This window comes from Oryzias latipes, chromosome 17 (assembly GCF_002234675.1).
Source record: "Oryzias latipes chromosome 17, ASM223467v1".
Classification (NCBI taxonomy): domain Eukaryota; kingdom Metazoa; phylum Chordata; class Actinopteri; order Beloniformes; family Adrianichthyidae; genus Oryzias; species Oryzias latipes.
The window spans coordinates 3,812,118-3,837,430 of record NC_019875.2 but is presented as its reverse complement, the minus strand read 5'-3'; the positions used below and the strand labels follow the sequence as shown (position 1 = coordinate 3,837,430).

The 25,313-nt window shown below is 41.5% G+C and overlaps 1 protein-coding gene across 1 annotated transcript in view; it reads right to left on the bottom strand.

The window, feature by feature from the left end:
• st6galnac3 (ST6 N-acetylgalactosaminide alpha-2,6-sialyltransferase 3) overlaps positions 1–23,873 on the bottom strand; it is a 111,074-nt gene extending 87,201 nt beyond the window's left edge. Inside the window, exon 1 of the mRNA XM_023964749.1 lies at positions 23,156–23,873. Coding sequence (XP_023820517.1) covers positions 23,156–23,173 — 18 coding nt within the window. The 5' untranslated portion in view covers positions 23,174–23,873. The remainder of the gene's footprint in view (positions 1–23,155) is intronic.
• Between the last annotated feature and the right edge of the window lie 1,440 nt (positions 23,874–25,313).

Below are 25,313 nucleotides of genomic sequence, written 5' to 3'. Positions count from 1 at the left end.
TAGGGATAATGCTTGACAAGGTGCCTGTAATTGTAGATTACATGACAACGCAGAGACCTGACCGGATAAAACGGGTTCTTCTGCAAAGTCCATGTATTTTTGATAACGGACACCTTGAGGGGCATTATCCTGCTTGCATGGTGACTTACAAAATAAATAAATAATTCATTTATTTACAATTTAGTACTTTAATCTTGTTATATTTAAAGGTTTAAAACCTTTTTTTTTTTTTACAAAAAGCGGACCATTTGATAAGTGGGCCGTCGAGTTGTCATGGTAACGACTACAGAGCCCGCGCCCACCGACCTCGCTCTGCGGCAGTGGAGGAAAGGGGTTTATATACCGAATGTTATGAGAAGTTAAAGACAGCATCATTTCAGGGGGAAGGTTCACGTCTTAACAGTTCAATAACGTTCATAGTGTCTGTATTATTAACTGACTTCTTAGGTTCTTCTGTTATCAGCAACGGTTGTGTTTCTTTCACAAACCTGACAGGTTTTGACGGACGTCTTCAGGAGAACCTGAGAAGTCAGTTCACCTCTTAGCGTTTGTTTAAGTCCAGACGATGAAACAAAAGTTTGTTTCAAAGAAACAAAGTCCAAAGCCTAACTTCCTCTGGTGTCACCTCCTCATGTCTCATCTCCTCCTGCTTAGATTCTCTTCTCTCTTTCTATTCTGCATTCTAGTCTTCAAAATGATCAGATTCACCCAACAGGTTAAAGTCAACCTTAAAATCACTCATGTCTTTTCTACTGTCTTGCTGTTGTGATAAACTGTAAAATAAGGAACGTTATCATTTATAAAGATGTTGGTTGAGAATAATTTTTGGATCGCTCAGAAAAGTGTTCATACTGTTTTTTGATGTTGTAAACATCTGGACCTGATGTTTGTTTGGGTTTTTTTCTTAACTGTTTAAGATTGGAAAAAAAACTCCATGGTGGTGTAAATCATTTGAATCTTTTACCTCGCCACAATGTTACAAACTAAAGTGAATACACCACAAAACGAAGAAAATGCAGGGTTGAATGCTATATTTCTGAATGAAAATGAAACTTAAAGGGTCATAATTGGCACAAAAAGAAATAAAGAAATGATCAAAGTTGACCATAAATGAAAAAGCAAAAACAGCACAGTAACAAAAGATATTTTTGTGAAAAATGCCAGAGCCGGGTATTGAACCAGCGAGCTTCTGCAGCAAGGATTCCCCATGGATTTCAATGGAGGCAAAAATCCTGGAAATCCTGGAATATGTTTAAGGATTTGAAGGACTACAAGTCATAGCTGGAAAAAGCTGAAAGAGATGAACATGTTATAATTTGGATGGTTAAAATAGCTGAAAAATTGTAGAAGTCAAGCAGAAAAAAAGGTGGAAGATACTATAATAAAGAAAAAAAGAGAAACAGGAAAATTGCTGTGAATAAGTCTTTTCACAGCAATTATTACCTTAGATTAAAATAGTTTAATAATTACATTAGTAATTATCGTTCAAAAGAATGAATGACATGACAGAATAAAGTTTTACATATCAAAAGGGTCTATAATAGTTTGTTTTTTTTCTGATTGGCTGCTCTCAGTCTTTAAAAACCTTCTGAAGTTTAAACATTTTTCACCCTTTTGTCAGGCTGTGCTTTCATTATCATGTCCATAAGGAACAATGCAGCTTTATAGAATTCACGTTTTTACTTTTTAAACCTGGACTGAACGGCATGTCAGCCTCCAAGAACCTGAGGTCTACTTTTGTGGACATAACATTTTTTATTTTCTAGACCAAAATACATCAATTGACTCTAAAAAGGACCGATGGCCACACACCAGCACATTATATGGACACCTATGTATCAAAGCTGAAAACTCATTCCATTGAAAGAGTTTTCCAAGACATGTAGATGATGGTTATCTAATTTGTTGGTAAATTATCATTAGCAATAAAAGCTCAGGTTTCTTCTCTTTTTGTTGTCTTGTTCTATGTCCTAGAGTAGTTGGTAAGAATAAGGGTTTAGTGAAAGGCTCCCGGCTACAAGTTTCAATGGGATCATGCTGCAACAATAATAAGTTTGCACTTCTAAATAATGCTTTTTCGTTTTCTGAAGCATTCACGCTTAAACAGCAAGTGAGGCAGCAGGCACAAACACAGCATGTCCATCTGATGTTTGCCAATCCCAAACTGCATCTCAGCAGCCAACTGGCTCCTACAGGAAGCCATCAGGGCCGGACGGTGTCATCTGACCAGCAGTGATCTAGTGTCTTGGCAACTTTGTGTCCTGGTTCAGTCTGTGCGGTGCTCAGTCAGATGTTCACTAATTCCAATAAGTCTGAGCTCAAAACTGTCCTGGTCTGTCGTGGTCCTGCAATGATAAGAGTTTCTTTAAGCCTGGAGCAACATGCCGGCTCAGTGTGTTTGTGCTGCGTTTGCTTTAACACACAAGTCTGCAGCTTATACTTTTTTGTTCATTTTTTTCTGATGATCATTCTGAAGGAATCTAGACTGTTTTGAGTCAATTACATTTCTACTTCACATAATCATGACAAAGTGGGAAACTTGTAGCATATAACTTTCAAACAGTAACTTTGGTTTACCAAAGCCTTCCACGGGCTCCAGGTGGAAACTAAGGAGCTGTGCCAAGTTTGTAGGTCTTCAACGACAAATGCTTCATTAAGACAAACGTTATCTTTGGTTCTGCATGTTGCACATCACATCTGAGGTGACTGTGTTGACATTGCATCAAAACCCAGTTTAATGTTTCAAATCATATCTTTTAAGTATTAGAACTAAATGTAGAATGCAATGATGTTTCAAATTAAGACAGCAAACTCATTAAAGTCCCACTCTGAACCTCTGTTGCTTTATTTTCAAAGTGGTCTTTTCATGATGATTCTGACATTTTTAGCCAAAATCCAAAAACCTGTGTTGGTCTCTAAGACATAGTTTCTGCAGAGCGACAAAAGTTCATTACAAATACACCTCTGAGTTGTGGGCACAGAGCAAGGCAAACCCCACATCCCATCACCCATCTGCTTACATGCTCTCCCGCTAGCTCACAGCCCTTCACATCCCCAACCTAACATTAGCGCTGTAAAATACCTAGTGATACCTACGGCTATCCAGCCGTAATCTTTGGAAATCCATGGATCAAAGCAAAGCCTGTTTTGCGTTAGCTCACCGGAAAAAGAAAGGCATAAAATATCTATCTCTACTTTTATGGATCAATTACTGATTTATTAAGCTTGGATCGATTCAGATCCATTAATAGATTCTAGTGCGCAGCCTTGCTGTTACAAGCACTTAGGTAACACGTGCACAGCCCGTGCATGTAGCACTGCACGCAGTCAGTAAGGAGCCAGTACATGCACCACACTAACGACTGGAACACTACATGAAGAGTGCTGTGTTTAAGAATCACCCGTATGCCTTAAGTGTGTGTAACTTACATTACCCTCACAAATATTTCACGATACACTCACCACACGCACAACAATGGTACGGTCCATCTAAATAAAGTGGACGCGTGAGCCTACAGGGAAGTGTAAGACACACCTGCGCTCCTTGGAAGATATACCCCCTCCTCTCTACAGTCAACCCCGGCCAACCCAAAAACGTGCAGCACTTGTATGGGGGTTGAACCGTACCGGTGCATGAGACTAAGGCTTTATTTATGAACTCTACATGTCTTCAGTCGCATTTTTGCAGACGTTTCAATCCAGAAGCCATTGGGTTTCCACTTGTTCAAGACATAAATGCAAACAATTTACTTTTGATATTTAATCAAATACAAACAGAAGTCCGTTCTTCCAAGTTCCACCAGCACTCTTTTTGTTCAACATCAGCTTCTTGCAGTTGTTGTTAGCCAGGGCCACGGCAAATTTGTTCCACAGCTCTCCTTCATATATCGTGGGGGTTACGTTCTAAAAATAACCTATATGGGGGATTTTTAAGATTTTAAAGGCTGTAACATTCCTCACGACACATTTTATAGAGTTTTCTCTGACATTTCTAGACCTTCATAGAAAAATAAGTCCAGTTTTACAGAATGAAAACAAAGACTTGATCACGATCAAAGATTTATGTAAATGTGGCACACTGACTGCATTCTACTTAGAAAACAAGCCACATGATTGATTGACAAGGTCAACAACCAATCAGGACACAGAACGCATTGTCCTGACAACAACAATATGCAATATTTATCCAGACTTCGGACAAGCACACAAAAGCACCAGATTTTGCCCCCTTGTGGTTGAAAGTTTTATCACATTTCAAAGCAGAAGAAGCCAGTATATTTTCTGCCTCCTGCAGAAGAAATGAAACATCTTCCATTATAAAAGATATAAAACAAAGCCAAGAGACTGATTTTTTTACCTAATTCTACACACACACACACACACGTATTTAACTGGCAGAATATTTAGCTATTCAAATCTGACAGACTGAGTCTGACAGACTGAGTCATTAAATGCATGACTAGCTGCACTGTAAAAACTTTTTTCCTCCACTGATTTAACTGCAGTAATTAAATGCAGCATCTGACGGTTTTATCCAAACTGAGTTCAACGAACCAGAGAAAGAATGCTGACAAACACCTTCGGAGAAAAAACAGAACATCTTTTACAAGTAGTTAAAACCGAAATTCCTTCAAACTCACTGCTCTTCATGAAGCCGCGGAGAATCATCAATCTGAGGTAATTACAGGTGCTCATACTAAAATCAAAGCCCCATAAAGTCAATCTATAAAACCTTTATGGGGCTTCTGGCCGCCTTTGTAACTGATAAATCACTATAAAGCAGCCGAGCAGTCTTTGTGCATATGGTTAACTGTTGTTTTAATCGGAGTCAGTAATCCGTATCCTGCATGCAACAGAGTTCGGGTAAATGCCAGCAGGGTGCAGGCATATGGTTTTGTTTACATCTCAAATGCAAGCAGTTGCTGTTGCTGTTTGTCTCCCGATTTTCTCTTTGCATTTGAACTCCCGGCAATTTATGGTTTAGAAGGACGGATGGAGGAATCAGTGCACCTGCTCGTTTAGCTTAAGACTTCATTGTAACAGGCGTTGTGTGTTGCAAACAGTAGTTCTTTGAGTTCCTGTTGTCTTTCTCTCCAAACTTACCCTGAATGCAGTCTGCAGTCCCAGGTGTGGCTCACGTTGAGCCACACCTGGGACTGCAGACTGCATTCAGGAATTCTCTTTCTATCAGCTGGTACCAGTCTGGCCATTCTCCTCTGACCTTTGGCACCAACAAGGCATTTCCACTAGAAGTGTGTATTGGCAAGAGTCTGGCGATACGATACGTATCCCAATACACGCCCAGCGATGCGATACGTATCCCGATAATTTACCAAAACATATTTTCTTTCTTCTTTTTTTTAAAGATTACTATGAAAAATCTTTTTAATGTCGTCCACTGTAATATAATGGTCAAATTCAGTTTATTTAATGATCATAATGTTAAGCACTGCAACTGTATCTCATATCTAAGTTGCGTTTACCAAAGCAAATTCATAGTGCTTTTATTTTGGTAAGTTAAAATATAGAAAGGGAACAGTCAACATTGTCTGATTTCCACAACAAAATATCTTTCAGTATAAGAAAAAACAAAGAATGAATGAGCCTTAACCAATAAGTTTCTATTGGGGGAATAAAATGCTGTTTATTTTCAACATTGCTTAATGTAGCTTCTCCAATACTTTTAACAGTTCAGGAGCCTGAATGGTGCTTCAAAAATTAGGGGGGGGGGGGGGGGGGGGGGGACACTGATTCTCTCCAGAATCAATAAAGTTTGATGATGAGAGAAAATGACAGAATGAAGGAAAGTTGCTTTAATGTGACAAAGATGCTTCGTTTGCATATCTGCTCTGCTGCACCTTTGTAGCCACGCATATCACACGTGGAAGTAAACCAGTAACGCTCCTCGCCACGATGTCGGCCTTTTTTCAGAGCGTTGTACACATCCCTCTGATCCATCAGGTCGCTAAACTACAATCTGCTGCTGGGATGTTCTGCAGAACTTTGGCCCGATAGCATTTTAGCCGATGCTAAGCGCATTAGCCTATTAGCCGCTGCCGTGCTTCATTGTCTATCTTATTTATCTGAGCAACTAAAAAGCACAGCAATCCACGTTTTTATATGTTACTGACAGCAACATGGCTCAGAGTTTCTGTTTGGTATCCATCCCAAGTAAAAATGAAACAAGCTGCCTCTGGCTGCAGTCTTCCTGTTGTTTTGAAAGCTGCTCAAAGAGGCTCTGTGTTCTCTGCTGCCAACTAGCGGTCAGAGGGTGAAGTGGACAACAAGAGTCAGGCGCTGAAGGACGCTCAGAAATAATTAAATAAATATCGTCCTGGCAGCATTTTGAATCGATACAAGTATCGCAAAATGAACTATCGCGATATTTTCGATTTTTTTCTTACAGCCCTAATTTCCACCCGCCCACTCACTGCATATTTCCTCTTTTTCAGACCATTCTTTGTAAACCCAGTTGGTTGTGGGTGAAAATCCCAGTAGATCATCAGTTTCTGACACACTCAGACCAGCCCATCTGGCACCAACAACCATGTCACATTCAAAGTCACTAAAAATCCCCTTTCTTCCTCATTCTGATGCTCAGTTTAAACTGCAGCATATCGTCTGGACCATGTCTACATGTATAAATGCATTGAATTGCTGCCATGTGACCGGCTGATTAGAAATTTGTATAAATGGGAATATTGTCGCTGGCCTTTAAGACTTAAGACTAAAGATGTAATGGACTGGAATGTAATCAAACTCATTTTTAAATGTAAATGTCTGCTTTAAAAAAACTGCAATAAATGTATTATTAGCAAAAGGAGTGAGGGATTGGCTCTTTAATATCTTGGATATTCAAACTTATGTTATGTATAACAGAACCAGATTTTACTCATCGGTTTTATTTACGGTAAAAGAAAAGACGAAACGAAAGAAGCTGATCTATGCTGTTCTGGAATGATAAAAAAACGGTAACAAGTTTTAAAAGTCAGTTTTTCAGGCATTTCATCAATAATTTATTTTGAGATTTTCAACTAGTTAATGATGTGTTGTTAGTTGGATACCACAATCATTATGCCATAAATAAGCCTTTTAGATGAATTAATGTGACATACAATAAAACAAAGTGTAAAAATGTTATTTTAAAGATTCATTTTCAGCAATCAATTACGTTCAATTACCCAGATGCTGCAAACCACTGATGTTTTCCTGGAAGAAAGTCCCTCAGACACAGAACATCTACTGGATTGCAACAGTAAAGCTTTTACACATACTGAACATACCCTGAACTCTAGGAGGGAGCAGATGATATCTTTTATATCCATGGACTGTATAGGAGAACTGCACTGAGTGACTCCTCCCCCCTGGCTTTCCAAATAGGAGGTACCTGCTGGGTCCAAGAAGCCAAAATCCCATAGACTACTATAGAGCTCAGTCATTCTATTGGTTAGAATAACCATTCTTGCGCTGATACCTTTTTTTTTAACATGAATTTGATCATCCCTTATATTGTTTCTGTATTGTAAGTTATTGAAGATATAAGATATAAATTAAGACATAAGATATAAATTGGCCAATCAGATACCTCGATAAATGTATGTGGTCTCATGCCGATGTTTGAAACGTTTATTTGCCCGCTTTCAGTGGAAGGGGTGTGGACCTCCACCACCAAGCTGATTGGTGAGTGGCTCCAGCATCCGAATCATGAAAAAATGGCGACTGAATTCACTTAATTTTTTTGGAGCTATGGATGACGTCACACTCACGGGTCCAGTTCTCATATACAGTCAATGTTTAAAATAAAAGAAAAACCTACATTAATAAAGGAGACATGGGGATATTGTCGCCCATTTTAACCTGCAAAAGCCATAGTTTTACTTTTTCAGATCATAATTTCAAACACGTTTGAACACATCACAACCATTCCCATATATTTCAAATACCAAAAAAAATTCCATTATAACATTTTTACATATCTTTTTAAACTACACTTCTAACGGGGAAGTCAACCCCGAAGGAAGATCTGCCTTCGGCCCTGTAGAAGATCCTCCCTGGGGGGAGCGCCCCACAGTGAATGAATTCAAAGTTAATGACCCTTTATTTAATATATTTATACTTTCATTTATATTCAATTTATATTTTTATACTTTGTATAAAGGATCATTCAGTTGTAGGGGTTTAAAGATACGCTAAAATCTCAATTCGGTTCGGTTCAGAATTTCATGGGGCTCGGTTCGGTACATTTCGGTTCGGTACTGCTGTTTAACAAATCTGCCTGATATGAACTGCTATTTTATGAACTATTATTTTATTGTTATTTATTGTGTGTGTTTGTGTGTGTTTGCTGCTGGACACCTGAATTTCTCCCTTGGGAGATTAAAGTTTTTATCTATCTATCTATTTTCGGTATTTCTTCGGTACAAAAAGGCAGAGAAAAATGACTTACAAAATGCATTTATTGGTTTTACATAACAATAAATAAAAATGACCTATTTAGGGGATCTGCTTAATAAAATAAGAAAAACAATTAGGGCTGCAGCTATCGATTCTTTTTGTAATCGATTAATCTAGCACTTAATCGATCGATTAATCGAGTAATCGGACAAAACGATTTGTGTGTTTTTGAACAACCAAAACAAATAATGCATAACAAAAATTATTTGGTTGTAAAATGAACAAGCATTTGATTTTAAAGATCCGCTCTGATGCAAATGTTACTTTTGGTGTTTTTAAGTTGGTCTTGTGAAGTTGCGGAGCTAGAACATTTTGTATGGGGGGTGGGCAGAAGACTTTGAAAGGGTGGCACAACACCAAAATGGAAGGCTATTAAAAATAAAAGAATAAGAAAAACATATTTGATCATTATTATTGTTTATATTTTGTGTAAAAATAATGCTTTTGTTATTTTTGCAATGCTTAAAGAAGCCTCGCGGTCCGCCGAAAGGCGAGCTACCGCCTGTCCCAGCCCCTGCCTCTCGGCGCCCCCTCGAAGCTCTTAGCTGAGTGTCTCGCGGGGTCCGAAGCGTTTACTTTGAAAAAATTAGAGTGTTCAAAGCAGGCCCGGTCGCCTGAATATCGCAGCTGTTGTGGCTTTATATGATGTTGCTCCGAGTTACCTTAGCGTGGGTGCTATCAGCGGGTCTCTTAATTAGGACAGACGACAGGGACACAGCTTTCGGTGCAAGAGCTTTTACATGTACTTTACTCTGAAACTCCTCATGGCATATACCGGCCGACAGCACCATCTATTGGTGGCGGTGGTTATTACTGCTGTCTATCACAATATACCACATCCCTCTTTTCCCAAGACATGTTAGTCATAACATCTTCAACAGTTGTTTAAACACAAAAGCACCCTCTAAATAATTTGAACATTAGACGGTCTTATGCTCTTAACATAATGGCTAGGCAAATTCAGATTGTAAACAACCTTACATTTAACAATGTGCATCTTAGTGCAGTAGTCTGAAACTTCGACATAAAAACATTTAACTTATTTCTTACAATGTTTCAAAACGAACATACTCTTTTCTTTTACGTAACCATTAAACAAATCAAAGCAACAGTATGAACACAAAACTGTCACATTAACTAGTCTCTGTATCTGGCAGGACGTATGACTGCTCGACCACTGCGTGTGAAGTACGGTGCTGTGTTTTCCATACTCTCTGAAGATGATTTCTGTGGGGAATCACATGCTGGTGGATCAACTGACTCTGGGTTTTGAGATAATAGTCCATCCGAGTCCAAATTCAGAGTTGTGTCCTTAAACAAACTTGAGTGTGTTTTCCTCAGATGCCTTCTGTTCCTCCTGAGAGTATTACCTGATGGTGTTCGCACGGTGTAGGAGCGTGGTTCCTCTCTTTGATGAACGATGACTGCTGGCTCCCAACCGCGGCGGGTTTGCATATGCACAGTGTCACCAGGAGATAGAACAGGTAGTGGTCTTGCACGCTTGTCAAAGTTCAACTTTTGCTTTGATTGCATGTCTCGTAGTTTTTCTGGCACGTTTTGTGGAGTTGACTGTCTCAACACATTACTAGAACATGGCAGGGTGCTGCGCAGGACTCGTCCCATCAACATTTGTGCGGGTGACAAGTTCAATCCAGTAACTGGAGTGTTTCTCAGTGATAACATCACTAGATGTGGATCAGTGCCGGTCTGGATTGCTTTCTTTAGTGCATGTTTGACAGTCTTAATGGCTCGCTCCGCCATTCCGTTTGAAGAGGGAAAACCAGGGCTGGAATGAGTGAGCTTAATCTCCCAAGCATCTGCGAATGATTTCATCTCATAGCTGGCAAATGGGACATGGTCGCTCACTATTTCTTTGGGAATCCCATGTCTTGCAAACACTGACTTCATCTTTTGAATGACAGAGTAAGCTGTTTTGTCTGGTAAGTTGAGAACCTCCGGGTATTTGGTCAGGTAATCAATTAACAGCAGATACGGCTGACCCTCCAGCTCGAAAATATCTGCTCCAATTTTCATCCACGGCAGCTCCGGAATCATGTGTGGAACAAGTGGCTCCGCCTGATTCTTTGGTTGCATTTGCTGGCACTGTTCACATTTTTGAATCATAGTCTCTATATCAATGGACATACCAGGCCAGTATAGCACTTTTCTTGCTTTAGCTTTCGTGCGCTGTATACCTTGATGAGCCATGTGCAGTTTTTCCAGGATAGTTTGTCGGAAGTTCTGTGGTATCACGATCTTGTCTCCTACCATGACTATGCCTTTGTGAATGCTGATGTTGTGTCGCATGGGCCAATAGCAATATAGTGCTCTGTCTAAACTTTTACGTTTAGCTGGCCACCCATGAATGTGTTTTTCACACACAGCTTGTAGTTCACTGTCTGTTGCAACTGCTGTTCTCAGTCTATTGAGTGTGTCTTCACTCAGTGCCTCTGTAGCCTCTAATGCATACACAACTCTCTCATCGCAGCCATTTTCACTTGTGGCGTCATTGCCACTGGTTGCTGTAGCACGAGAGAGGGCATCGGCTATGAACATGTGTTTGCCGGGCGTGTATGTGACAGTGAGTTCATACCTTTGCAGCTGTAACAGCATTCCTTGCAATCTGGCTGGTGCTTTGGACAGCGGTTTGCGCATGATCGCTTCAAGAGGCTTGTGATCAGACTGCACAGTCACTGGTCTTCCATAGACATACTGGTGGAATCTTTTGGTAGCAAACACAATGGCAAGCAGCTCTTTTTCAATTTGGGCGTATCTCTTTTCTGTGTCCGTGAGTGCTCGTGACGCATAACATACAGGTTGTCCATCCTGTAGCAGGCAAGCACCCAGTCCATCTTTTGAAGAGTCTGCTTGTAGAGTCAAGGATTTAGTTTGGTCATAGAATCTCAGAACTGGAGCTTGAGTTAGCGCCGTCTTCAGTGTGCTTAACGCAGCTGTGTGGTGTGGTTGCCACTGCCACACAGTGTCCTTCTTTAGTAACTGCCTCAAAGGTGCAGTAACCGACGCTTCATTTGGGATGTACTGTGCCAAGAATTTTACCATTCCCAGAAGACGCTGGAGACTTTGTTTATCCTCTGGAGTTGGCATGTCAATAATGGCTTTAATCTTTGTGTCGTCTGCTTTCTGGCCTGCTGCAGTTATGATGTGACCCATGTATTTCACTGTGTCTACTTTGAATTGAATTTTGTCCTTGTTAAACTTCACATTTGCTGTTTTCGCTCTCTCCATTACCTTTTGCAGGATTTCATCATGCTCGCGCTCTGAAGTTGCTGCTATGATCATGTCATCTGCGATGATAAATACACCAGGGATGTCACCAAAAGTCTCACAGTTCTTTTGTTGAAAAACCTCACTGGCAGACTTAATGCCAAATGGGAGCCGGAGGAAACGAAACCGGCCCCAAGGTGTGTTAAATGTGCAGAGCTTAGAAGATGGCTCGTCCAGTTTGATCTGCCAGTAACCATCTTTTTCATCCAGAATGGTGAAGATTGATTTTCCTGCCAGTTTACTACGAACATCCTCATGTGTGGGGATAGAATAGTGCTGGCGTTTTACTGCTTGGTTAAGGTCACAAGGGTCCAAACACACCCTTAGTGTTCCATTCTTTTTCTGTGTTGCAACCAGACTATTTACCCAATCTGTGGGCTCCTTGACTGGCTTTATAACATTTCTGTCTTGTAAGTCTTTCAGTGTCTTTTTCAGTGGCTCCATTATGGACAGTGGAACATTTCTGCATGCATGAATCACAGGTGTGACGTTTGGGTCTATGTGTATGTGGTGAACTCCAGGAAACTCACCCAAGCCTGTGAAGACCTCTGCGTACTTCTCAATGAGCTCTTCCTTGGTTGCTGGTGGTTTGGTTGGCTGTGGAGACTTTGCTGCTGCGATTGTCCCAATTCGTTTCACCAGGTGCAGCTGTTCACAAGCTTTTCCACCTAGGATCGACTTATCTGCATGGCTGGACACCAGAAAGTCACACACAGCTTTACACTTCCTTGTTTCACATTCAAGAGAAACTACACCATCTGGGTGTATGCGGGTTCCACCAAAAGCTATGAGGACAGTCTTTGTGGGCTGTAATTGAGGAGCACCAGGTAGCTTTGCATAAACTGACTTGGGCAGTACATTTGCATCCGCACCTGTGTCAAGTTTGAAAGTAACTTGCATGCCTTCAATGTTCACAGTTTCATTCCAACTACCATCTATGTCACCATCATCACTCCGCACCATGCCTATGTACAATGAGTCAACTTCAGTCTCAATGTTGTTCATGTTTTTCTTGAAGTAGCCTTTTTTCTCTGCATTTGTTCTGCATACCTTGGAAAAGTGATTATTTTTTCCACACTTGTGACACGTTGCTCCATAAGCTGGACACTGTCGAGGCTCGTGCTTATTACCACATTTGGTGCAAACCACTTGCTTGTTGCTGCTCGTTCTGTGTTTGCCATGTACTGATTTATTGTGTCCTTGAGCTTTCTTCAACGTATCCACTGCTGTGTCGTGGGTGACAGGTGTTGACTGCATGACCTGGATCTGTGCTTTGGCCACCTCTGCTGATCTGCATATTTCTAATGCTTTACGAAGAGTGAGGTCATTCTCCCGAAGCAGTCTCTCTTTCAGTCTTGTGTCATTTATGCTGAACACCAATTTATCCCTGATCATGCCTTCCTCATCAGCTCCAAACTCACAATTTTTGCTTTTTTGACGGAGCTCTGTGACATATCTGTCCACTGATATTCCTGACATCATTGGGTGTGACCAGAACTGATGGCGCTCAAATACAACATTCTTTTGTGGGCTACAGTAGTCTTTGAATGCTTTCAGAATGTCCTCCATCGTAAGTGCGTCTCCGGCTGGGGTAATAGCAAGTGTGTTGTACACTTCTAAAGCTTCCTCGCCGATGGTGTGAAGAAGAATGGCTATTTTAACCTTTTCATCTTTTTCCAACGCACCTGTTGCAGTCATGTACAACTGGAATCTTTGTTCCCACCTGCGCCAAGTTTCTGACAGATTGCCGGTGAGCAGCAGCGGCGATGGCGGTTTGAACTGCTCCATGTTTTCAGCAACGGTGAACTATGCTAATTTAAGCTAGCTCACTTGCGTGACTCGGCTGCAGTCTCCCTCTCACACGACAGCTAGCACTTCTGACACCATGTTGTGGCTTTATATGATGTTGCTCCGAGTTACCTTAGCGTGGGTGCTATCAGCGGGTCTCTTAATTAGGACAGACGACAGGGACACAGCTTTCGGTGCAAGAGCTTTTACATGTACTTTACTCTGAAACTCCTCATGGCATATACCGGCCGACAGCACCATCTATTGGTGGCGGTGGTTATTACTGCTGTCTATCACAATATACCACAGCAGCTAGGGGCTCTCACCGCCCGCCGAGGCGACCCGTGCTGGTCGCCGCGGAGGGGCCGCGGAGCGGCTGATGCCGCCACTCGCTCGCTGCCGGCGGCACGTGCGGGTCCCGCGCCTAAGGCGTCGGGGTTCCAGCGGTCACGCAGATGTCTTCTCTTCAGATGCTGAATCATGGAAGATGTGCTGTTGTGGTATGCCAGCTCTATTTTGCAGTAGAGACACTGCACCTTGTTCTCTTCTTTATTAAGTGTGTAATGATCCCCCACTTTAGACTATTTCTGCCGTTTATTTATAGATCTATTCTCCGCCATCGCGCCAACTAAATTCAAAAGGTCCGTGTGAATAAACGGTCCGTGTGACACAATCAAATCCCTGCGCCGCGCGTATAGTGCGCGTCAGGAATTTAACGAGGCTTCGAGGCAGAGTTTTTGCCTTGAGGAATTTTTGTAATCGAGTAACTCGAGGAATCGTTTCAGCCCTAAAAACTATTGGCTGCCAGGAACCAAAAACTTTGGATACTTAACACTGTCCTAAAAAAAACATTTTAACTTGCACGTTTTTTTCTTGTACACCCGATTGTTACAGTCTCTGATGCCGTTTTAAGTTTGTTAAGAGATTAGATGTGTTACTGTGGCGTACACTATCTTTGTGTAACAATGTCAACACACATCCATCCATCCATTTTCTTAACCGTTTATTCCCTTTCGGGGGGTTGCCGGAGCCTATCCCGGCCACTTGGGCGTAGGCAAGGGATACCCTGGACTGGTCGCCAGTCTGTCGCAGGGTAGAATATCCTCAATCACACATCCATTCACTCTCACACTCACACCTATGGACAATGTAGAGTTGTCAATCAACCTATGAAGCATGTTTTTGGACGGTGGGAGGAAGCCGGAGATCCCGGAGAAAACCCACGCATGCACGGGGAGAACATGCAAACTCCACACAGAAAGGTCCCCCATTGATGTTGTGTTTTTCATGTCCCCCAGCCGGGACTTGAACCGGGGGCCTTCCTGCTGTGAGGCAAGAGCGCTAACCACTGCGCCACTGTGCAGCCCATGTCAACACACAGACTTATCCAATTGTCTTTTCCGTTCATGGATGCTGACAAAAAAGCCAAAGTGTTCCCCCCACACAGAAGAGAGTAAGGAGATGGGGGGGGGGGGTCCTCATCTCTGGGCTCGTGTCTGCATTAGCCATATGTTGACGTGCTTACTGTCCATCACCTAATAGAGGTAAAAACCCACAGCTAACATTACTTCCGCCTCGTGCAAAGTTAATACATTGGCGACCTGGGGGTGAGCCCCACCTATAGCCACTAAGACTCATGGGAAGTGTGAAACCTTGTGTGTTGACTCCTTCACCATGACTGAGAGAGCTGTGAAGAGAAGTGAGGTTCATGTTGTTACGCTGTTTGAGTGTTCATAATAAATGGGTTGTAATGCTGGAATGGAGGTGGAGTAATCTATTTCTCTATCTACTTTCTCTCCGAGACTGTTTGAGGGTGTGTGGAGTATGGGGGGGCAAGGACAGTCAACGCAGCTAGTTCATTAGCAGCTCGGCTCTCGTTTCCCCGCTACGAGTGACAAAGCAGCTGGGTCGTTACAATGCATATGTGGGAGAAAAAAGTACCAAAACGGTACAGAAGTGAACCGATCCGAAACTGCCGTACCGAAACGGTTCAGTTCAACTATGTTATTTGTTATACCTAAAATAATTTTGTGTATGTCTTTACCTGCGAGGATTCTTTCTGAAATCTTTCCTAGACAACATAGCTCAATACCACTGGCTGACAGATCCATTTAACACAGCAGCACCTGCTGATTTGAGCTCTGCTGAGGAGGATCAGTTCATTGAATTCATGTCGGACTCCACCCTGAGGATGAGGTTTACATCACAGACACTCCCTGAATTCTGCTGGGTGTGGAGAGGGAGCATCCACTCATGGGCAGAGGCTGGGGGCATTCTGCTTCCATTCTACGTCTTATCTTTGGGAGATTTTCTGCTGTTGCCACTTTGAAAACAAAGAACAGAGCTAGGCTCAATATTGAGCAGGACTTGAGAGTTGCAGTAACAAACCTGTAACCTCATTGTGAAAAGCAGGCACATCGCAGTTAACACAACTTTGTGTTTCTTTTTGCACATATATTATTGTTCTTACAAAATAAACGATCCTTTATTTAGTTTTTTCTAGTCTCTAGCAGCAGGAATGTTTAAGATTTTGATATGGTGTTAAAGTTGAATGTTTTTGGCTTAATTTTTCGCTGGTTTGGCTTATGGTTTCGCTGTGTGGGGTGGCGGGAGGGATTAACATTTTTCCTCCTCCAAAGGGGGGAAAAAGAGAAAAGGTATTAACTTAGTCCACTTTCAAACGTCAGCTACTGTTCCCCAATACATAAAGAAAAAGAGATCCAAAAAAAAAAAAAAACTAAGGGGAAAACTTAATACCAGTTCTGGTGACAGTTCAATTGTAAAAAAAAAAACTTTCTCCAGGTTTAAACTTTTTCCAGAACTCAGTCAGGCAGCTTTTTATCAGTCTGCCTCCCAACCCGAGACAAAGGAGAACTTCACGAAGAGCCATCAATCCCACAACCCCTCCCAGAACACCACACATCAGAGCCTGAATTCATCATTGACTGTAAGATCAGCAGTCTGTTTGTGGGTCTCTCAGATTCACTGCTCGGGGCCTAATTGGACATACATCTATTCAAGTGTCAGCATAACCACCAAAACAGACTTGAGCTAGCGACGCCTGGTCTCCGTGCACTTCTCTGAGGGAACGCTGTGGTTTCCGGTAAAGGTCTGCAGCAGACCTTTAGGTCCTGTAACGTTTGCCCTGTGGCGTTTTCCTGATGATCAGGCTCAGGCGCAACAGTGAAACATAAATGGCCGAGGCAGAACATGCAGGCGTGGTTCCTCTTTGAGGTCAGGGTAAAAGTGGAAGCTCTGGAGCCGACCACTGCATTTAGAAATGCTTTGACCTTTCTGGCCTGCACCTTTCTCCGGCCAAACTGAGCCTCAGGCTCTGAGCGTGCTCCGGCAGCAACAGTAAGGATATACAGCCCTATGCAGCAGCGTAGCAAAACCTGAGGGGCGGGGTCATGACAGCGATCGATATATCAAGCCTAATGCTTAGGATCTGTACATTTTCCTTTAAAGGAAAACTGTAAAAAGAAAATATGAAAAACAACGTAAATGTTTAATAAAACATTATATGAATTTGTTAGAATACAAACCTGCAAGTAAAATAAAAAAATATGATTTTCTGTTAAAACACAAAATATGTAAACAAAAAGATGTTTGAGAAGTTTGAGTTCAAAAAGTGGCACAAACTGCTTTTGACAAAATACCTGAAATAAAAACACAAACAGCCGTTCACAGCTTCCTTGTGTTGTATTGGGGGGTGCGATGCGATGACAGGGGGGGGGGGGGGGGGGGGGGGGGGGGGGGTAGTGGTGGTTTTAGGCACAGGTAATACGGGCATTTGTCCGGTGCGCAAATTTAACGTGGGGGCGGGGGAAAACAATCTGCACCACTATTCAGTTCCTATTGTCTGTTAAATCACAGAGTTTTTAACAGCCTGAAACCTGTGAACTGCCGTCCTTGCAGCTAAGCGTTCTCGTCTCCTGTCACACGCGTGTGTGAGAACGAAAGGGGAGGGGTAGTGGGCTCAGGCTGCCAGGTTGACCGGGGCACATGGAGAGCTGCAAGCCCTGCCTGTTGCCCAACACCAGGATCACCACGTGCCTTTAGATTCCTCAGCTCATGCTAATAATGTCATTCTTCACGAGTTATTGTAGACATTTTGATGACGTGTCTTTATTTTCCATAAATGTCTTCTTTGTCTGCCTGTGGTTTAGTTGGTGTCAGTATTTGACATACAGACAGCAGGTAATGCAGGAAAACAGCTGCACTTTATGAGATCATAAACAAACAATCCATCATTTAGAAATAAAATCAGCACAATGTTTTTACCTATTTCTTCAGACTAAAAACGTTAAATATATTGGTGCTGCTGTGTTAATGTATCAGATCAATTTAAATCTAATATCATTTATTGATTAAATTATTTTTCTCAACATCAAATAGTTTAGTGGGATAAAATGTTTCTAGTTTAAATAAGGACTAACAGATTTTTTAATTCAGGCACTTTAAGCTTCTTCTCTTTTAGACTATAACAGGGTTTCTGTGTGTTTGTTGAAAGTGGATTTAAATTGATTTTTTCTTTTGTTCATGTTAAAAGATACAATTTTAGGTATACTTACACAATTTCTATAGATATTAACCTAATATATTGTCACCATGGCGAGTGTGTGTCTGGGGTGGGGGTTATGGGGGGGTGGGGGGTTAAGGGGGGCGCGAAACATTTTCTTTAGGGGGGGCCTGGCAAAACATGATTGAGGAGCACTGCTGTAGGGTATTGTTATAGCACGTCTGTAGGATATCTGACAGGATCCTACATGTCATTTATCTTTACCTGCCATTCTCATCTGAGCTGAACTGGTTTGAGGCGTTAAAGTTCCCCTCTGATCATCTTTTGATCTTATTGTAAAACCTTCCCAGCGGTCTTTCATTAACAAATATGTCATTTTTAGCCACGTTTCTGCAGAGCGGCAGGAGTTCATTAGAAATTCACCTCTGAGTAGTGGGCGGGGCTGTTGGTGTGGAACCCCCCCCCCTCTCACACACACACACACACACACACGCACACAGTGATTTGAAGAAATACTAAGAAATACAATTTGGATCTTAATGTTCTTTAAATATGTTCTCCGTTATCAGACAAATGCCACAAGAACATGTTAAAAACACCAAAAACAACCTTTTCCTCAGACTGGGACTTTAACTGTTTTTAACTCAAACTTTACATAGTCTAACTGTGTTTTTCAACCTTTTTATGAGCCACGGAACACTTTAACCTCGACAAAAACCAGCTTTAGCTGGTATTTTTGTTGGAACCGAGAGACTTTATGAGCTAAATCGGGACAAGGAAGTGAAGACTTTAACCACTTCTGATTGGTCAGACTGATGACGTGCGATTAAGCCTCCAAGAATGATTGGTGGAGACAGTTAAAGGGGCGGGACTTTTCCAAAAACAGCTGTAGCTGCGGCTAAATCGCGGTACCGTCATTCTTATCAAAATTTCTTTAATAGAATCAAATAAACACAAAGAAAAAAGTATTTTACGACCTTTCATATTCCTAACTACTCAGTGTTTTATCAGGGCCTGTTTGGATGAACAAAGAGCTGATATCCTGGAGATGGGAAATGTTTTTAGATCAATTAATAGGGACAATTCAGAGGATGTGTTGGTATGGCCTGACTTGGAGTCAGTGTTTTAGCTTTGTGATCCATTTATGAAGTGAGTTCCTCAACACTAAGAACAGTCAAACTCTCAAAGAAGGGAAAAGTGAGTTAAATGACATCTGTGAGGCCATTCTAGAGCCAAAGATTCAACAGCCCCCTGCTATTGGGCGCAATTTTTATCTCAAATAAAATATAACAATAAAGTTCATTTAAAATCACCTCCAATACAATTCACTGTGAACTTCTAAACCCGGTCGGCAGGGAGATAAAATGTCTCCCTGGAGAGCAGACTGGGTTCATTTCTGTTGTAAAGTTGGCCTGTCTCAGACTGAAGTGAAGGAGGCAGCACTGTCTCATCTTAGGGGTTATTTAGTGTACAAAGGAGAACATTGTGGGTGTTTTATGAAAGCTCAACTATTATAGCAAACAGTTAAAATTATTTTTTGTATTGATTCTTTTGGTACCTTTTCATGGGTCAGGGGTGTCATTCTTTGCTGATGATGCACTTCTTTTAATTACCCCAGCTTTTGGGGCTTCCTGTTTGCCAAAAACCACCTGATCCACAGCAGCATGTAGGACTGGAGACTGACACTTTTGCTGTAAAGGTCGTGTCACACGGCCGCTATGTACATTTTGCGCATATCACACCGATGGAAATGGGTCATGCGAGAATTAACGTGGAAAAAGTGAGAAAAGTTGTGGTTTTTACGTGAAATATTCACAGATGTATCACGATGAACCACAATAAAACCATGAAAAAAGTACAACTAAACAATGTAAAGAACACGTAAACCAACTTAAAACATGAACCGTTCATGGGTATTGCGCCGTTTATATGCAATTTATTAGTAATTCATGCTTCAATGACTTCATTTTAACATGATACGTGCGCCGTATACGCGATATAAAAGTTATACATCTGTGATTCATGCGTGAAAAGTCCAATAGACACACGTAAGAGGAACTGCTGTGAAAAGACACAAATTTGTCAAAGCGTCTCACAAAAACCACACATGATTGCATAAGATTCACGTAATAATTGCGTATAAACTATGTAAAATATGCATAAACTGCTCAATTCTCAACCAACCAAACATTTTGAACAGCTCAAAACCGAATTCACCTAAAGTCTTGTCGGCTGAAACCATCGACCAACGGACATCTGCGCACATCGCCTAACGCAAGAAACACTAATGAACTACGCATATCACAAATGCATCGCAGAAGACCAACATTTCATACGTGGAAAATGTACAAAATGTAGATAGTTGCTGTGTGACACGGCCTTAAGGTGGAGCTTAAAAAGAAGAATTTCTTGAACTGTTTGTGTAGGTACGATGCACTAAACCACCTTTGGGCAGCTGTTGAAGCATTAATGCCTTTTTTCTATTTTTCCCATGAGTCTATTTCTATCTATTGCTACCACAAAATCTGTGAGCTGTTGAATTATTTGTCCTACATTAGTTAAAATGCTAAATGTGGATGTTTGTCCATTAAGGTGAATCAGATTCATGAATTTCAGGATCAAAAACGTTAATTTTCCTCATTCAAATCAAAAGTCTTACAAACATTTTCTCACCAATGTGCTTTTTTTTCCAAACCAACTCAAATCAACAGCAGTGATATCATTTAATTTAAAGCTACACTTCATTTACTCCTGTCCACTTCCAGATTACATTTCCTTCAGTCATTCAGCAGTTAGCACTTTGTAATTATATTTTCTTTGTTCCATGTTTTTGGAATATATTAACATACTACAGTGTCAAATCTAGTGTGAAATTAACTGCAGTCTCAGATAACAAGAGGGGAATGAACCAGCAGGCGAGTGCGTGACCAAGTTTTTAAAGCAAAATATTGCTGAAGGATTGTTTCCAAATGGGAACAAGAAAGATTAATAGATGAGTGACAGCACCCAAAGTGAAACCTCCACTAAATTAGACTTCTGGGAAGAGGACAGTTTAACCACACTATTTGATACCATTTCAAGTTTATTATTTGTTAAAGTTTAGCACTTTAACTGGAGGAACTGTATTTATTTTATTGTGATTGCTAAAGTCAACTATGATAAATTGACTATTTCTTTGCATAATTTTTAATTAATTTTTATGTGACTCCACAGATCCTCTTCTTTATTGGTCAAGGGTTGCTTACTCTGTTCTTGAACTGAAAATCTCAGGTTTTCAAACAAAATGAGACTTTTTTGGCAGTTTTGTGACACAAAACATGTCAAAATGCAAACATTGTTTAACCCGTGAGGCAGCATAAAAAAACCTTTCAAATGTGTCAGGAAACAGCAGCGTTACATTTGTGGAGGCTGAGGTGTCAGCTGAATAAAACAAGGCGGTTTTAAAGGATTACAGCATAAATAAAAGTGTTTCTGAGGTCATCTGGTAGGGTCAGTGTGTGAGAACAGACATCATTCATCACTTTTCTCATGTCAACTGTTTACAATTGCTGTCAAATCCGTATTTAGCTGTCAGTCAGAAAAAATCAAATCAATATTTATCATTATTCAATATTAAAGGGATTTTCAGTAGTCCAACACATATTTTAACTTTAACCAGCTAACTTTAAAGTGTTTGCAAATCCAATCAAAGATAATTACAGACTAAAACTCACTTTTTTACAGAGATTAAATATCGTTCTAATTTAAAAAAGGCATCTAATTTAAAGGCATGTTTATAAATTCCTGCAGCAACAATTTCTGTCTGTTTTTCCAAATGTCTCCCTGGAGAGCAGACTGGGTTCATTTCTGTTGTAAAGTTGGACCGTCTCAGACTGAAGTGAAGGAGGCAGCACTGTCTCATCTTAGGGGTTATTTAGTGTACAAAGGAGAACATTGTGGGTGTTTTATGAAAGCTCAACTATTATAGCAAACAGTTAAAATTATTTTTTTTATTTATTTTTTTTGTACCTTTTCATGGGTCAGGGGTGTCATTCTTTGCTGATGATGCACTTCTTTTAATTACCCCAGCTTTTGGGGCTTCCTGTTTGCCAAAAACCACCTGATCCACAGCAGCATGTAGGACTGGAGACTGACACTTTTGCTGTAAAGGCCGTGTCACACGGCCGCTATGTACATTTTGCGCATATCACACCGATGGAAATGGAACATGCGTGACTCAACGTGAAAAAAGTTAGAAAAGTTGTGGTTTTTATTTTCCTGTTTGTCATGAGTGAGAATGTTTTATTTGGACCTTTGGAGCTTTGGATGATAGAAATGTAAAATTAAGAGATAAACCATGAATTCTGTAGCAGTTCTCAAAACTTTCAATCACAAGTTTTGAATGACCAAACACCTGGAAAACACAATTTCACTTTTATGCAAAGTCCTCAACAGTTTGTAAGAACTTCCAAAGCAGTTTGCTCACTAAAATCATCTCTCATTTAACGATTGTGAGCCCTAAAAACAAATTTTTCCCCTCTTTCTCACCTCAAAGATCCATTCTTAGTCACATTTTGAGCTTTGAACACATTTAAAGCCACTTAAAAACAGAAAAAGCTGCAATAACTTTAACACACTTTGTGTAAACAACTGAGGGGAGAGGGAGTGGTGTGCATGGCCAACTACTGCCCTGAGCAGGAGGAAGGTGGGAGGAGAACACCTGATTATGGGGCGCATGAGAGGAGAACACCTGAGTAGGAGGAGCATAGCATGGGAGGAGAACACCTGAGTAGGAGGAGCATAGCATGGGAGGAGAACACCTGAGCAAGAATTGCATGGGAGCAGAACGCCTGACAGGCGACTCGTGGGAGGAGAACATCTGCAGGAGGCTCATGGGAAACGGGCCATGTCACAGGAGGAGCATGGTGGACGCCTGCAGCAAGCAACAGGGTTTGTTTTTGTATCCGTGGAACACTAATCCACGCAGGAGACACCAACAGAGGGAGGGATGGAGCCCGTGGAGCATCTCCAGCACATGCTGCCTCACGTCCGTTAAGATCCTCCTCCATCACCTCCATTCGACCACCTTAACCCGTCTGAAGTAAATATCTGTGGAGCCCCTCTTACCTTCCACAACCAGGCCATTCTCGTGTCTACGCAGACAATGGAGGACCGCTTGTTTTCTTCACCTCTGAAGCGCCTTCATCGCATCCAGCCGCATGAACGTTTGTTCAGGCGTTCTTCACGGGCCCGCGCGCGGGGGAAAACCGGGAATCGGCTCCATAAATGTTGTTGAGTGCACCGTTATTCGCGTCTCTTCTCCTGGGTTCCTTTTTTTTCCTCCCATAGATCTGTTAGACCAACGCTGCGGTGCTATTGGCCCGTGGAGACGCAGAGCTCCGCCCAGTCACGTCACGTGACAGCCTGTGATTTCCTGACTCCTGCTTCTGACATCAAACAGCACGCGCGCATGAACACAACCCTGTCTGTCTGTGAGAGGCTTTATTCTGAAGTGTTACTGTTTAAAAAATTGAAATTCTTTGAGTGTTAATGTTTAATTTTCAGTAAGAATCCAAATTAGATTAAAAAACATACATTTTAATGATGGTATGATATAGGAGGCAGTGAAAAGAAGGTTAACTGAATTTGTATTTAAGTGCTAGAAAATAACACTGAGAATGGATTCAGTTTGCTTTTGAAGCTCTTTCCATTCTTTTTAGTTTAAAGATTCTGTTACAGTGGAACTCCGGTTTTTGCTGGTTTTGTAAGCTGGATCCCCAGTTTATGTAAAAAAATTAATTAAAAATAAATTATTGAAATCAATTAAAAAGTGGGCCCTAAACCCTGAATTTTGGAAAGGGTCTTAATGTTAGAACAACTGTAAACTGTTGCTCCACAAACTCAAGTTGCAGGAATGTTTGGGGCAAGCTGGAGGACCGCCTCCAAAATGACCTTCTATATGAGACATGCTTGTTTGTTCAGATGGACCAGCACAACCACGGTGACTAACTAATGGGATGCTGTCCCATCATAGTGTGTTAGCTGACTGAAGCTGTTGTGGTCGTCAGAGGTTTTCCACACGTATGCACGGTTGCAGTTTGTGACATGCCACAATGGCTTACTTCTTCCAAAACCAACAAACACCAACACAATATGTAGTCTGACATTAGTAGAGGAGAATTGTCATTGGTACATCCCACACGCTGTCATCCTACATGCCCCTTACTGGAGAGACACCTTTTAAAAGGGGAAAAAAATGTTATTCATAACAAGTTCTGTTTTTACAAAATGAGAAAATAAAATTCAAGTTGACCTCTGTAAACTAAAGCACTTCTTTGAAAAATATGTAAATGAAAATTTACAAATGTGTTTATTAAAATTGAAGTTGATCCACCACATTCCTTTTAAATACATTTACTTACAACATTAAAACACAAATCATGAGAAGACAGAGCGGGTCACTGAGAGGAAAAAGTATTCATGTAAAGGAAAACATAACTGTTAATTTAAATAAAAGGCAGGAATATGTGTATAAAAAGTCAAATTGAAACCAAACAAAAAGAGGGAAACCTGGACCCCAACAGCAACAAGGAAAACTAAATGTTTAGAAATTGAAAGATAATTGACTGAAACCAGGAGGGATACATGATTAGCTCAGAGTTACAATACAAGAAGTGAAATAAAACCGAAGACCTGGCAAGACATCGTCCGTGCATCCATCCAATGATCCCACCAAGGGTAAAATCAATCCATCCATCTTCCTCTGCTTATCCGGGTCGCGGGGGCAGCAGTCTAAGCAAAGATGCCTAGACTTCCCTGACCCCGGCCACTTCCTCCAGTTCCTCTGGAGGGACCCCGAGCCGTTCCCAGGCCAGCTGAGCGACGTAGTCTCTCCAACGTGTCCCGGGTCTTCCCCAGTGGGACATGCCCGGAACACCTTCCCAGGGAAGCGTCCAGGAGACATCCGGACTAGACGCCTGAGCCACCTCAACTGACTCCTCTGGATGTGGAGGAGAAGCGGTTCTACTCCGAGCTCTCTGCGGGTGACAGAGCTTCTCCCCCTATCTTTAAGGGAGCGCCCAGCCACCCTACAGAGGAAGCTCATTTCATATTCGGGACCTCGTTCTTTTGGTCATTACCTAGAACTCATGACCATAGGTGAGTATTGGAACGAAGATCGACCGGTAAATTGAGAGCTTTGCTTTCTGGCTCAGTTCTCTCTTCACCACAACAGACCGGTACAGTGACCGCATAACTATGGACGCTGATCCAATCCGACTGTCAA